The 15,422-nt window shown below is 54.6% G+C and overlaps 1 protein-coding gene across 8 annotated transcripts in view; it reads right to left on the reverse strand.

The window, feature by feature from the left end:
- Window positions 1-15,422, reverse strand: part of MARK2 (microtubule affinity regulating kinase 2) — a 58,237-nt gene that overhangs the window by 13,708 nt on the left and 29,107 nt on the right. For 7 of the 8 annotated variants that reach the window (XM_078433601.2, XM_078433599.2, XM_078433597.2 and 4 more), the window contains exons 2-3: window positions 2,806-2,985; window positions 2,526-2,579 (exon numbers count right to left, since the gene is read on the reverse strand). In XM_078433601.2, coding sequence (XP_078289727.1) covers window positions 2,526-2,579; window positions 2,806-2,985 — 234 coding nt within the window. Of the gene's footprint in view, window positions 1-2,525; window positions 2,580-2,805; window positions 2,986-7,536; window positions 7,980-15,422 lie in introns of those variants that run through there. The other variant, XM_078433598.2, reaches the window with a different exon arrangement.

Below are 15,422 nucleotides of genomic sequence, written 5' to 3' on the forward strand. Positions count from 1 at the left end.
AGATCCAACCCCCAAAGAGCAGACGGGTTTGGCTGGGTGCCTCCGAAGGAGGGAGCGTGAGCCCGTGTACATGAATATTCAGAACCAGGGCTGCTGCTAAAGTTCAGTGACAAAACAGCCTCCAGCTTGGTCTGTGTGAAGGGGTGGGGGCTGGCAGGGGGGTCCCCACCGTCTTCTGGTTTACAGAAGTCAGAGGGCTCTGCACTGGTGGGCAGGCCCTTCTCTCCTGGGCCTCTGGGGTGGTGACAGAAGAAGCCGCTCCTATATATAGCTGATGCCAATTTTAATCAAGCCCACCTCCACACACTCACGCTCTCTTTGTGAAACAAAATCAGGGACTCCAAACCATGTATTTCCATAAAGAAAGATGACAGAAACGAACTCCATCCCCTCTGCGGGGGCCAGAGAACTGGAGGTGGGATCTTGGTAACTTCCAGGCCTCACCGTTTGCACAAAGAGCAGAAGTAGTTGTTTGCATTTTGTTGTTTTTTGGGGGGGTGGGGGGTGGGAAGGGGAGGAGAGGTCTCTCCAGGACCTCTGGAGATAATTCAGGATATAGTTCATGGAATAAAGTGAACACGTTTTTTTTTTTTGTTTTTTGTTTTCCCTTTAAGGAGGTCCGAGAGCTTTTGTGAGCTGAAAAGGAAGAGACGGGCTTTCCAATCTTCAGGAATCTGATTCTGAACTTGGCTCCCTTTTCACGTTAGAGCCCAGGTTTCTCTTGCTTTCTTCCCTGGTCCAGCAGTTGTCTTGGATGAGAGGCAAAAAGTCCTGGACGCCACCTCAGGGGTGGTAAGCAACACTGAAATGGGGCTGGAGGCAGCTGCCTGGGTTCTTCCCCTGAGGGCACCCACTTGGCCTGGAAGGGACATTCTCTGGGAGAACATGGAGTTTTCTGGGCTCAGCTGAGAACCCTGAGGGGGCTAGATCCTTCAGTGTTGTCCTTCCTCCGGATCACTGCTGGGATCAGATTTAAACAGAGTGATTCGGCCAGAATCAGACTGGCCTTGGTAACAGAATGTGTTAAAAGGCTTTTAAACTGGCTACGTTTGTCCGGGATTGGTGCCTTCCAGCCGGTCAGGAAGAGGCAAGGAGGAAGAAAAAGAGGTAGGAAATAAGATGGCCAGGCTGACTCTGGCAGTTATCATATGGCAGGCTGGACCGCACCAAAGACCAAATGGCCCACACCAAGCTGGCTCCTACTCTGTAGGCTCTGAGCCAACATGTCAAGAGTAGCCCTCTTTCTCTTTCTTCGGGAAAGCCCCAAGCAGGAAAGCCCTGGTGATGACAGCAATGTTTCCTCTGAACCAAAGAACCTTGAGGGGATCCCGGGGCTTGAGTGAGCATCAACCAGGAAACACTTTGGTTTTGACTGCCAGCGTGTCAAGGCACCTCAACCTCCACACCGTAATTCTGTGAACGCCTCTCTCAATACCAGCCCCCAAGCCCTAGTCCTAAGCTTCTCAATCTCACTGTAGTTGACTGTTAGCATGAGGTTATGCCCTCTCTTAAATAACAGGGTGCTCCTGAAAAGAAAATTTCAGCTCACCTCGTGAGAGAACCAGGTGAAGCAAGATCAGAAAATCTGAGCCAGGGTCAGCTGGAGTATGGGGGCACAAGGAAATCTGACTGACCTGAGCAGGGGAGGCTTTTGGGGAGCCAGATGGGAGACTTCCTCTTTCCCCCAACTGCTGGAGCCCAGCACGGGAGGAGAGGGCAGAGAGTGTCCAGTTCTACGTCAACCCATCACTGGCAAGCTGTCTCATTCTGCAAATCAAAGCCTCCTTTTCGCGTTCCTACCGGCTCTTCATAGTTTCCCGACCGGGGGGTATGTGTTCCCACCTGGAGGACTCCCCTGATCAGCTAAGACTGACCTCAGTTTCCCACTGTAAATAAAGGAGGGAAGAAAAAGTTCGACCTCACCCAGCGAGCACTACATGTGGATGACTCTGTGACTTTTAGCCAAGAGAAGCCTAGGAGTGAGAAGGCAAATTGGGACTACCTGTCCTTAATCTGCACAAACTGTCAGGGGCTTGAAACTGGAGTCGAGCTTCTAAAAACCCAACCTTCTATACTCATCCCCTAAAAGGCTGCTGGCACGGAATCTGGCGGCAGGCTCCCTGCCCCCTCTTATCCCTGTACTTCTAGAGCCACTCCCCTGGATCGTTCTAGATCTTGGAATCACCAAACGCATGTTTCTAGAAATGGCTAGGAACGTTGTGTTTTTGCATAGGGCCACAGGCCAGCAGATGACACGATGCAGGAAGTAGGTCAGACAGACAGGCCAAATGGCAGGGAAGGGCAGAAAGACTTCTAAAGAGCCAGTGCCCGTGGCCAGGAAGCCTACCCAGGGGGAGTCAGTGCAGTGGATCCCATCAGAGCCCCACAGGTAGCAGAGCCACAGAGCACTGGGGACAGTGAAAAGACGAAGAGATTTTAAAAATGGGGATTCAAGGGGAAGCCCACACGGGATCGCTGACCCCTGATGAGAGGTTTAGAAAGAACAGAAGATGTTGTATGCTTACTTTCTGGAGGCTGGAGGAGTTCAGTTGAGTCTTGTCAATGATCTTCACAGCTACCTGCACATGAGACAAAAAGCCCAAGTTTCCCTCTCTGAACAGGAGAGACCCAGGACTCGACTCTCCCTCCTCCTCTAACCCCATCTCCGTCAACACATCTATCTGTCCAGATTTCATTTCCAGCTGACAAATAAGAGGCGGCTGTGGCAGCAGTCCCACCGCTACCTCCTGGGTGCCAACAGTTGGGGGGTGCGGCCACGCCCCACGGCCCGTCCCCAGAGCTCACCTCCTTCCCGGTCAGGATGTGCCGGGCCAGCTTCACCTTGGCGAAGTTGCCCTTGCCGATGGTCTTAAGGAGCCGGTAGTTGCCGATATGGGGCTGCTCGTCAGCAGAGGCGGCTGAGTTGCGGCCCCGCAGCATGTTGGACTTACTGCTGGGCTTGGGGTCAAGGTGTCCCAAGGTGGGCTGTGGGATGGAAACACGCACACCTTTCAGGACGCTGACTTCTCAGTTCCCCTTATCGTTGCCCTTAGCTCTCCGCAAAAAAACCTAAGAGGCTGGGGTGGAGGTGGGTGGGGAGGGGCGGACGGCAGGGGGCTGGCAGGCAGGCAGAGTCAGAAGGCAGTGGGGGGAGGAGGAGGAGATAAGGAGCGCCGGTCTTCAGTGCCAACATCCCGTGGGCGTGGGAGCCCGGGCCCTGCACGGCAGGGCGGTGCAATCGGCCCTTAACAACCCACCAGCCCTCCACGTCCCGCGGGAGAGCGCCTCCTACTGCTCGCCCGGCTGCCTCTTCACGCCGTGAGGCTGCGCAGCAGAACATCAGAATTCCTTCCCGGCACTCAGCGCCATGCCGCCCTTCACCTTCACCTTTAGCATTTGTCACTTTACACCGATTTGCCGTCCATCCCGTTGAGACGGGAGCGCATGAAGGCGGGCGTACGTCATTTACTCACTGATACACCCCAGCCCCTACACGATCTGAATTCTGGGAGATGCTCGCTCAAACACCTGCGCAACGAACACGCCGAATGACAGGGTCTGAGCAAGGCAACCGTCTGCCCTCCCGGGACGGCCCGCAGCTCGGGCCAACGGTGTGAGGACGCAGAAATGACAGCAACGGCACCGAACAGCTCCGCATACGTGACACAAAAAGGGTGCAACCCAGACGAACGCACACGTGTCCACGAAGACTTGTGCGTTCCTCAGGGGGCTAAACCCGGAGTCACTGTGTGACCCGGCAGTGCCACTCCCAGGTGCAGCACATCACAGAAGTGGAAACAGACGTCCACACAAAAACTCATACACCAGTGCCTGCTGGTAACAGCCCACATTCACAACAGCCAAAAAGGGGAAACAACACAAACGTCTGTCAGTTGGCAAACGGACGGACACATTGCAGGATATCCACGCTGTGGAATATTCGTTGGCAATCAGAAGAAATGAAGCAGTGACACGCGCTACAACACGGACAGACCCTGAAAACCTTCCACTACGTGAATAAAGCTGGTCACAAAGGACCACGTATTGTATGAGCCCATCTATTTGAGATGTTGAGAACAGGCAAATCCAGAGAGACAGGAAGATCAGTCTAGGGCTGAGGAGGGTGGAGATTTAGGGGGGACAACTAAGGGGTACGAGGTTTCTTTCTGTGAGAACGAAAATCTCCTAATGAAATGTTGATTGTGGTGATGGATACACAGCTCTGTGAATTTACTCAAAGCCAGTTAACTGTACACCTTCAATGGGTGAATTGTGGGGCGCCTGGCTGGCTCAGTTGGTCGAGTGTCCGACTCTTGATTTCGGCTCAGGTCACGATCCCTGGGTGGTGGGATCGGCCCCACGTTGGGCTCTGTGCTGAGCATGGAGTCCGCTTAAGGTTTTCGCTCTCTCCCCCTCTGCCCCTCTCCCTGTGCACACTCTCAAATAAAAATAAATGGGTGGATTGTATGGCATGGGAACGGGTGAATACAAGTGCTGGGAGTCTGGTCTGATCTTGTTTGGAGCCCCACTTTTACTCTCAAAGAGCACCAGACGCCCTCACTCCCACATACTGGGGCAAAATGCGGTGAGAGCCTCGTCCTAAAACCATCCAGAGCTACCTTGACAAGTCTGTGTGGAGACAGCGTGGAGGAGAGCGGGGTGACCAGAAGAGTGTGAGTCAAAGTTCTTCCTTTCATGACCCCCTGGGGCTGTAATGAAGCCCTTCAAAACCACAGAGGAAAGAAATGACTTGCTACCACCCAAAGAACTGTCCAGGGTTTCTCGAAGAAGCTTGCTTCCCTAACCAGATGCTTTCAAGGCAGAAAAACAACAACACAAAGCAAATAGCCTGCTACTGACGGTTCCCCCTTCTTCCTTGCCGTCAAGGAAGGCCTTTTTTTCTCTTTGCATGGTAGCTGCTGGCTGATTTGGGGTAAACTGTCTGACTCGGATCCTGAAAGCTCATGGATTTAGGCCTTCGAGGAGAAAAAAGATCCCATGCATATGGCAGCTTTTGAAGGGAAAGCTTCCTGACATCTCAGCAGAGTCCCTTTTAACTTCTTTTGCCCTTTAGGGAGCGTTCTCTCTCCTGCAAGTCCTCACCAGTCAGGTCCTCAAAGCCTTTGCTGCCTGCCCACTCCAGCCCACCCAACTCTCTTGGCCTCTGTGCTTCAGACACCCGGTTGCTCACTTAAACCTGGTTGGTCCTCAGTGTTTGCCAGAACAGATTTTCTTTTTCTTTCTTTCTTCTTTTTTTTTAATGTTTATTGTTTTGAGAGAGAGTACAAGCAGGGGAGGGGCAGAAAGAGAGAGAGGGCGAGGGACAGAGGATCCCGAGCAGGCTCTGCGCTGACAGCAGAGAGCCCGATATGGGACTCGAACTCACAAGCCATGAGATCATGACCTGAGCCAAACTCGGGACACTCAACCGACTGAGCCACCCGGGCGCTCCTAAGACCAATAGGTTTTCAAACATCTGTTTTTTGCTCTGCCCATCCCTCTTGGTGTCCCTGGCTCCAGGGGCTGGTCGCCGCGGTACAACAGGATGGCTTTCCCCGCCAGGCTCAGCTGCGCACTGGGCCTCAAAACATCAACTAAACACAAGAGGGGCCCTGCCATCCACCTCCCTCCTTTCAGGGGTCGAGAGGTGTGGTTATGGGTGCAAATGCCAGAGACAAATCCTAAATCTGCCAATTACTCAACACATGCTAACTTTATTATCAACACCACCCTTAAGAGGGAGATGAGAGTACAAAGGGTGAAGGAAACCATCCAAAAGATGACCAGTGCACAGTGATTCCGCACATCTGGGTCAGGAGATGGTCTAGCGGGTGCCGAGGAGCTCTGCCCAGCAGAACTAGGTTCAAGTCCTGGCTCCCCTACTTACTGGTATTAGTTTCCTCATCTGTAAAGTGGTGATAAAATATTCCCAACTTCACTTGAGGTGAGAGAATACACATAAAATGCTTTATCCAGTGCTGCGTGAAGAGCGACCCGTATCGCAATTATTTTTAGTTCCCAAATACTATTGTCTTTGTCAACAAGACTTCCACCTCTTAGTGGAGCACTCCTAGCCTGCACCAGCACCTCCAGCCTTCACGGGAGGCGACTAGACAGGACAGCCGTGAAGGGCTGGTTCCAAGCCGGGCATCCGGAACAGAGGGAAGGTTCTGCTTGTCCAGGACCCAGAGAAGCAGACAACAGGGGCTGTGCTCTTTGATCCCCTGCTCCCAAATTCATCCACTCCCCTTTCAGGACCGAATCACCCAACTCTCAGGACTCAAAAGAGTGTAGTGTCCCTCCCTTTCGCCTCTTCTCTGAGACACAGCAGGGATGGGGGGGGGGGGGCCAGGGTGAGGAGGCCCAGGGGAGGAAGTGAAGAAAGGAGAAAGGGAGTGGAGAAAAGAGAAAGTCTCCAGTAGAAAACGTTTCTTGGACCGAGGCCCCATGTGAGGTGGCCACCCTGAAGGCTAAAGTGGAGGTAAGGGCATGGAGACCGTCTTGTCTCTTCCACGGTCCTGACTAGGCCCACTCAGCGCAGACCCAGATCTCACTGTGTGGGGGGCTGAGGACTGGCTGCCCTTCCAGGCCCCCCCCCCCAGCCCCCAGGATTTCACTAAATCCACACTCTTCCCTCCACCTCTGTCCTCCTTGCTCACAGTAAGGTAAGAACACCAGACATCCCCAAAGCTCTGGCCCACAGCATACCACAGGCAGACCCTTAAAATCTGAGCATGTCTGTTGCCAAGTTGACAGCCTGGCTCTCAGGCAGCTTTTGGAAAGAACAGGGGGTTGCCCTGTGAGGCAGTATCTGGGACCAAGGGCAGACCACACAGGTTACTCAAGCACGGTTGACTCAGAAGCAGGACTTGAACTGCTTCGGGGGCTCAACAGATGGTGGAATGAAGGACCCAGGGAGAAGAGAAAGGGCCTTCTATCCAGTGGGCCCTTCAACCTGGGATCTCCAAACTCAGCCTTAGGCGTGTTGCCAGGTTCGCCCGGAAGACAGCCTCCACCCCGGAGGCCCAGCGCTGACTCAGGTAGGCAGGGCCCCTTCCCTAACGCTGGGGGCTCCTACCAACAGTTCTCCCCGAGCACAGTGCTCCCCGAGAACGGCTCATGCTGTGGGGCTGGGCATTCAGGCCTGGCCTCAAGTGTCCTGAGACTTCCCCAGGACTCGGAAGGGTGACAGACAGGCACTCCCTGGCCAGAGGCACAGTACGCCTGGGCCCCGTGGGAGGAAGAAAAGGGTCCCCGGGGCACTGGCCCCGGGCGGGCGGCCGGCCGGCCGCCCCAGATCCCAGTCTCCCACCGGCACACCCTCCCTGGGCCTCCTCTCACCCTGGGGGGCGCCTGCTGACTCAACCCGTGGAGACTCTTCTGGTATTTGCCCCCTCTTCCCTTCCCAGCCAGTACCTCTTTCCATGAATTTTACTACCTGTGCTAGCGCCTGGCTCCACTTAGCAATTCTTTAAAGATCCTGTGTTTGGGTGGGAGGATGGGGGCAATCCTACAGCAGAGAAGGGGAAAACATACCCGGCTGGAGAAAGGGACAAGGACTACCGGCAGCTTCCATTCAGCGGAGCCCACAGCAGAACCTGTCAGGCAGCGAGGGCAAAGTACAGAGGCCGGGAAGAGCCAGGCCCAGGGCGGGGGCTGCCGGCTCTGCCAGCCACCCTTACTCAGCCGAAGCAGGCGACACCTTCCACCACCTCCTCAGTGAAAAACAGTGAAGCAGCCAGGCCCGAGCAGCTCCTGCCTGGGAACCTGGACTGTGTCGCAACCGAAACCACCAGCAGCAGAGGGAGACCGGGCTTGGCAAGGAGAGCAACAGGGACGAAAAGCCCCACAGCTTCCCGCAGGCCAGGGCCTGGTGGCCAGAAAATGCACGCAGTCCCAGGACACTACACCGGGAGCAAGGTGGGAGGAAAGGGGCAGGAAGGGAAGGGGAAGGAAGGCAGACAGAGAGAGAGAAAGAGGCGGGTTTAGATCAACTTCCTTCTCCCTTCCCCTCCCCCTCCCCGGAAGCGGGCTGCCCCACCCTCCCCAAGGTGCTTTGCCGGGTAACAGCTGGGAGAGGGTGAGGAGCCTCACTCCAGCCAGGGCGGTCATAAAAGTCCTTATCTCACCCGCAGCAGGTGGGACCTGGGTAGGGGCTCCAATTGGCTGGGAGGCGTGTGCGTGAATCAGGCGTGCCGACCCAGAGAGCAGCAGCCTTGCTGCTGGACCGGCAAACTACCCGCCGAGAACAAGGCGGGGGTTAAGCAGAAACCAGCAATCCAACAGTGGCAGATGGACCTCCTGCTTCACAAAAAGCAGTGTTTAACTTAGAAAACGCATAATCCACTTAGACATAAAACATTCTGGACATCATTTCAGGGAGTTCTGGGACCCCGTGAAGAAGCCCCTTTAGAGGCCGATGGGTTCTAGACTAAAAACCTTCGTCACTGATACAGAATGAGGCATTTAATTCTACAACTTGCCCAAAAGATGGAGAACCAACCAAATGTCCCTCTGAGTCCCTTCCAGCCCTGCCTCTGGGAGTCCATCCCTAGGTTCCTGCCTAACCTCCAGGTAGTCTCCATCACCGCCCCCCTCCCACCCCAACAATACTGTTTTAAGAACTTGGAGGGCTGGGGGCAGCAGGGATGCTGGAGCTCATGCCTTCCCCCTGCAAAGCCCTGCTGTCTGGGCACCTGCTTAACATGGGGCTCCTGGAGACCCCCCCTTGTCTGAGTTCTGAGTCCTGGGCACACCTTTCTTCTGGCTCCCAGATCTCCTTCGAATTCCTTCCATTTCTCCGGTTAGGATCTTTCCCACTAAGAAACTCTTGAGAGATCTCACGCTGGTAGGCCATAAACCCCTCTATGGAATGGCAAACGAAGGCTCCTCTGTGCTCCCCCCCCCCCCCCACCCCGCCCAGCACCTGAGCACAGATCCCAGGGAGACCACACTACTCAGTGTTCACCTAACACATGAGCCCTGGCCAACAGATTTGATGTTTCTGACACTACCTTCTGCTGCCGCGTATTTCCTACGCTCCCCACCCTTATAGGTAGCATCCTCACGTTACGTGTGCGAAACTGAAGCACAGAAGGTGTGAGACTTGCCCAAGGTCCCATGGCCTCCCAGCACAGAGTGGGACTGGAGCCCAGGGCTTCTGTGTCCACGCCACCACTTGCCTGTTCCTCACGGTCCCCTTTGTTGGCTTCTCATCAACCTTTCTTGATGTCTGATCTGTCTTATTTCCCCCCAAAGAAGGTAAATCCCTGGCTCTGCCTCTCCATGCTAGGAGGAGGGGAGAGATGCCTAGGGCAGCAGGAAAGCCAGTGTCTGGCTCAGGCCATTGCCACAGGGCTATTGTGAGGGTGTCCCCAGCGGGGCCCGTAGCACGCCCTGCTCTCACCCCTCTGGACCCTCGGCTCAGGCTTGCCTGCGACCGCTCAGAGGATCAGACAGGATCAAATGGCTTCATTTTTCTAGTCCCTAGGGTTTTGTAATGTGACAGAAGGACTGTTTCCTCCTCAATCCTGTTTGTGGGAAGCAGTAAGGGGTTCTGTAAACTGAGGAAGTACCGAGCTAACACAGAGGCTGGGGAGAAATGGGTATGACTGAGCTGGCAAGTCACGTGGACGTGGTGAGTCGCTAGTCCTTTCACCCTTCCTCCCTCACTGCATCCAGGAGCCTTCCTTGCATCCTTTAGTCCTGAGCAACTGTCACCCTCAACTGCCAAGAGTCAATAAACCAGAGGAGCATTGTGGGTAGGAGGCATCGTATGAGGCTTCGGTAAGCACTGACCCGTAGAGAGGTGGGATGCGTCCTCCTCACCCCCAAATTACTCCCCCAGGGGGACCCCCCATGTTCCCTTAATGCCCTGGTGTGGAAGGGAGGTGGTGCCGTGTCAAACTGTCAAAAGGTTGCTCCCTCTTTCCGGCCACGGCAGGTGCCTCCCCCATAAAGGAGACCTGCGGGAGCCTATGGCGGAAGCACAGTCAAAAGCAAGGTGGTTCACTGCCCTTTAGCTCTTTGAGCTGCAAGTCTCACCCCAAGGCAGGGAGACCAGCACTGCGGCCTGGGCCAGGAGGGGAGTGGCCTGGAGGCCTCAAAGCAGCCACGGCAGAGGTCAGCAGCATGTGCCTGCGAAGAGGTCAGCACCGACCCAGCACCTCCAGCTCGCTCCCCTTCACGCACGAAAGCCACAATGCCATGAGCGTGCCTCAAATCTCCTGCCTTTGCAGCCACTTGAAATGCTGGGCTCTTCCCCAAACAGGTGGATTCTACTGAGCAACCAGAACTTTGCAAGCGTCCAGTACCTCATCTCTGAGAATTTGCTCACTGGGGTCTTGGGCTCGATCTCAGTCCCCAGTTACCACTGCTGACTCAGCAAGCCTCTGTTGAGTGCCTACCTCTGGAGCCAGGGCCAGTTGCAAAGTTCAGAGAGAGCTGGTTCCTGCCTTCTAGGAGCTTAGAGGAGGGAACTGTCTAGTAGATTCACCACAGTATCTCTGCTTACTTAGCAAAGGAGGCGGGAGAGCACGGCAGAGCTCCAGGCGGGTCTGGGGCGGGAGTCCTGCCTTTGCTCCTTACTAGTTCACCGAGCACGACCAAGATTCCTTGACTTCTCTAGATCTCAGCTTCCTCATTTGGGACATGTGGACACCAGCTGCACCCACTTCACAAGATCGGCATGAAGACAAAATGAAGAAACCCACGCCAGTGTGGACCACAGTACCCACTGTGCAGCGAGGTCTTGACAATGTTTCCTACAATCTCCTTTTACTTTCGGGGAGGAACCTGCTTCCCCTCTCAAGGAGTCCTCTGAGCCCTGAGAAGAGCTGTCCTCTGTCATCGCTACAGACTTGACCACAAACACCAGCGCAGTGAAGCTGGTATTGCTTCTGGAATAAGGAAAAGTCCAATTTCTACCACAGCTGGGTTGTCGGGCAAAAGGACCCTCTTTCCTAACATAAAACCACTCTTGCCAAGGGGAGCGGGTAAATGAGAAGGCAGCCACGCCTCCGGCCTCTAAAGAGCCCAGAAGAGGAGGAAGGTGTGCCTGCTCTTCCCTTCCTCATGGGTTCCTTAACTCCTTCCTCCCAGAAAAGGTCCAAGAAGCAGCCGACATACCAGTACCACATGGTGCCAAGGGCTGGGGGAAGCTCTCATTGCCAGCCTCACACTCCACTCGGCGCCGCCCGTACCAGTGGGTTCCCGTAACCATGGAGACCAACAAGTTCCTCCATATCACAGGAGAGTCAGCCTGCCAGCAGCCCAGGGCTCTGGGGGAGGCAGGAGACAGCCTGCAGCAGAAGGGTTTGGCTCACTTTACAGAGGATTGATGGAGACCAACCAGTGCGGCTGAGGTGTCCGGGCCTCCCTCTTCCTTCCTGTCCTTTGCCTAGTAGTTTCTGTTTCTGTGTGGCACGCTGTCCGGCTGGACGCGGCACGGTGGGAAGGGGAGTCACTCTGGAGTCACAGGTCCGCGGTGGGACCCCAGCCCCACCACTCTGGCTGCCGCCTGGGAACGGTTCGAACCGCGGTGTGTAAGCGCCACCCAGGCGCACGCACACCAAGGGCAAGGCTCCAGCTGTCACACAGCGTCTTCTTTTGAAGGGATCCGGGGCAGTACACGCTCTCATCCCTAGGTCAGCCCAAATCCTTTTGTTCAAAGAATCAACCAAACACCGTCTCAGCAGAGTGTGATCTCTCCCTTCTCTGGCTCTCACGGCGCCCTGTCGGTACCCATTCATCTCTTGTGACCGTGCGTCTCCACGCCTTAACCTCCCGGAGCTCTGAGAGGTCAGAGACGGCGTCTCGCTCGCTTTCGTACGCCCTCGGTGCCTAAGGGTGCCTGTGCCCGGCTGGCCCACGTTGAAATAGTTGAGGAATAAAAACGGTGCCAGTTTCTGATCCTTACAGCCACCCTCTTGGAAGCCAAGACAAAGGCAGAAGGAAGATCAGAACCTCTTGCCAAAGACCCTTTTCTCCTCTTTCAAGGCAGCTGCTGCCCTTTGAAGTCGCTGGCTACCGTCTGGCCTTCCCACCAGACAACGCTCTGAAGGGAGGGCCCTGGTGTGTTCGCGGCCCACAACAATGCCTCTAGCATGGAGCAGGAGTATTCAATAGGTACTGAATGAATACGTGCGTGTGAATGAATAAAGGAGGAGATGTGTGGGGGCATCTTCATGACGGTCTCTGGGACCCACACCAGTAACTCCCATCTGTGTCCTCTGCAGACAACATCCAAGCGGGCAGGAAGCCACGAGACCCCCTCTCTCAAGAATGGAGGACATCTATGGAGTGTTCTTTCCATTAACAGGCTTTCTCAGGTGGTGACGAGGCCCTCGGTGCTCCTTCCTCACCCAAAGCTGGAGGTAAAGGTGGTCACCAAGGTGAACTGGAGGCAGACTCGGAATACGGGCACAGCCAGGGATGGGACGGCCGACGCCCACACGCTCCCATCCCCGGCCCCCTCAAACCAGCCCGAGCCTTCCTTTCACCACAGAGGGGGAGCCCTCTCCTCCAAACTTCCCGATGCCCAACAACCACTGGGCCCTCCCGCTTAAGACCCATCTCTCTGCCTCTTCACATTCAATCCCACCACCGCCTGGCCATCAAAACCACTGTCTTGCTGGGGCGGTGCGATGCAGCTCGAGCCATTCTAAGAGCTACCGATTTGGGGAGGTGACCGTGACTCGTAGGGGACACTTACTGTGTGCCACACTCAGACAGCTCTGCTTTAATATTTCCTCCTTGGACCAACGTCATGACTGTAGGGCCCTGCCAACCCTAGAATGCCAAAACGATTCACCCATACACACCTGCCTCCTGTCCTGCTGCACAAATCGGCATCCCCCCCTGCCCCCCCCCCTCCCCAAGCTGCCTCCTGTTACAGAAAAGCAAAGGAACTAAAAACGGCAGCTGGGGAGCTCAGTTGACTCACCCGGCATAATCATCTCCTCCCAGAATCTCCCATCTTCTCCTGGGGTTTTTGCCAACACAAAGTAAAAAAGAAGCACGAGATCTTAAAAAAGAAAAACAAAACAAAACAAAAAAAACAACAACAAAAAAAAAACCTCTCTCAGCGTTTATGCAACAGCCTTTCTACCTGGGTGCAGATTTAACCCCTTGTCTCTGCCGTTTCCAACATGGTTTCCTTAGAACTTTTTTTTTTTTTTTTTTTTTTTTTTTTTTTTTTTTTTTTTTTTTTTTGCTGAGGAGCAGATCCAGCCCCAGGCTGGGAAACAGGCCTTCTGGGTCCTGTCCAGTTCCAGCTCCACACTGGAAGGTGCTGAATAAGACATGTGCCTCCTTCCACTGCAGCTTCCCCTGGAAGTGGAAAAAAGACTGCCTTCCTACTCCTCCGGTTTCAAAGAGGGTGTTGGAGGAGGAGGGGGAGGAAGTATCAGAAAAAACACCGGGCTGAGGCTTGCTGCCCCAGAAGTCACCACGGCCAGGGGTCAGAGGTCACGCACGAGAAGAAGTAAGAGAAAGCACCTAAGGCTGTCACCGCCTCAAAACCGTTCCCACCTGGCCGGGCTGCCGTGTGGCTGTTCCACTTCCAGGACCATCAAAAATCCACCCGGCCGCTCTCTGCACGAGCAAACCAAACCCCCGCCGGGCTGCGCCCGCTCACAGGCCGAGGCGTCATCTTCCTCCTCCAGCAGACCGTCAGGAACGCAAGCGGGTGAGGGCCGCCGAGCTGTTTCCGGCGCCTCCTGACAAGGAGTCCAATCAGCTAAAATTAAGAATTTGGGCTCACTCGTCCCTTAGAGCAATCACGGGAGCAAGTGTGGCTCTCAGACCACCTTTCTGGGTGGGAAGTGGCGTCTGTGTTTTTGTCTTTGTCACTGGATATCCAGAAGGACAACTTACTTTTGCTAATAGACGGTGCGACAGCACTACGAACGAATGAGAGCGCTTCCACGAGGCACACGCAAACACAAACCTGCTGCAGCACGTTAGCCAAGGGATCTCCGACTTACCAAAAGTTCCGTTCGTTTGGAGAAGGAACAAATGGTGGCTGTGTCTCAGGCCGGCTTGTGAGGGCCCCCCATTGTGTCTGAAGCTGTGTGTTATCCGTACGTAAGGTGCGAACCATAGTCCGGAACAGGAAAATTAACTCAGTTCTACCTCGGGACCCAGGAACGTATCTTTGCTCCCCGGAAGCAGCACGGGCAGCAGAAACCAAGGCTCGGTAACCTTCAAACCCTGGGTGAGGGCCTAAAACAAGAGGACCTGAGCTGGCGGAGGGGGCTTCAAAGCATCCGGGATGGTTGCGTAGGAGGGAGGGAATGCGAAATGAACCCAGGCAGAGGTGAGAAAAGAGGCTGGAGTTTCAAAAGGAATTTTGAGTGGGTACTGCCTTCTAGGAGAGAAGGGATAACTACGAAAGACCAGGTAGGAGAACTTCCAGTTCCAGTTGGAGAGAGAAGAAAAGGGAACCTGGGACTGTCCCTTGACACATCAGAGGCCAGTGTTCTTTAGAACAGTCTCTTTGTTTGGCACCTGAAGCTGGGGACGTACTTCTTGTAAAAGTCACTGGGCCCACTGCTGCCACTATGGCCTCAACCCTGGGACTGCTGGACCCTATTACTAAGTGGCCATGACCTGGGCAGGTGCCTTGGCTAGCCGGCCAGATGTTTGGAAGAGGACTCATTTGTCAGAGTTAGGTGGACTGGGCACCTGGGTGGCTCGGTCGGTTGAGCGTCCGATGTGGGCTCAGGTCACGATCTCGAGGTGCATGAGTTCAAGCCCCACATCGGGCTCGCTGCTGTCAGCCTGTCAGCGCAGAGCCCGCTCTGGATCCTCTGTCCCCCTCTCTCCGCCCCTCCGCTGCTCGCGCTCTCCCCAAAATAAAATATATATATATATATATATATATATGTATATATATATATATATATATGTATATAAAGTTAGGTGGAGAAGGCTGGAAAGTTTCTCAGGGACGCTTGTGTATATGTCAGCTTGTAACTTTAGGCCCAGGTGTCCCCTAAAGCCAAACACTGCTCCTTCTCTGGCGGCAATGGCAGCTCTACTCAGGGCATCCTAGTTGGTGGGGTTGACCTAGGGAGCAGAGTGTATATATAGTAAATGAAATGACAGCCATTATCCATTACAAGTGCCTTCTTAAAAAGCACTTTTTTACACTTTAATTCATCTTTTCAAAGTCCGAGGAGAGGAAAGAGTCTGAGCTTTCTGAGCTCTGACACGAACCTGGGAGGAGGGCTCTTTGGTACGGATTAGCTCAGTGCCGGTGGAAGCCCTCGGGAACTAGAACCACCCCCGATTAACAGGTGGTGCTGGGGAAGAAAGGGGCCACTGCCGGGCACAGACTGCAGACAAGAGAATGCTGGTTATTCTGAAGGAGGCAAGCAGTCAAGTCTTTAGCTCTTCACCTCCGAATTCACCTACCGAGG

The sequence above is a fragment of the Panthera onca genome, chromosome D1, assembly GCF_046562875.1.
Source record: "Panthera onca isolate mPanOnc1 chromosome D1, mPanOnc1 haplotype 2, whole genome shotgun sequence".
In the NCBI taxonomy this organism is placed as follows: Eukaryota; Metazoa; Chordata; class Mammalia; order Carnivora; family Felidae; genus Panthera; species Panthera onca.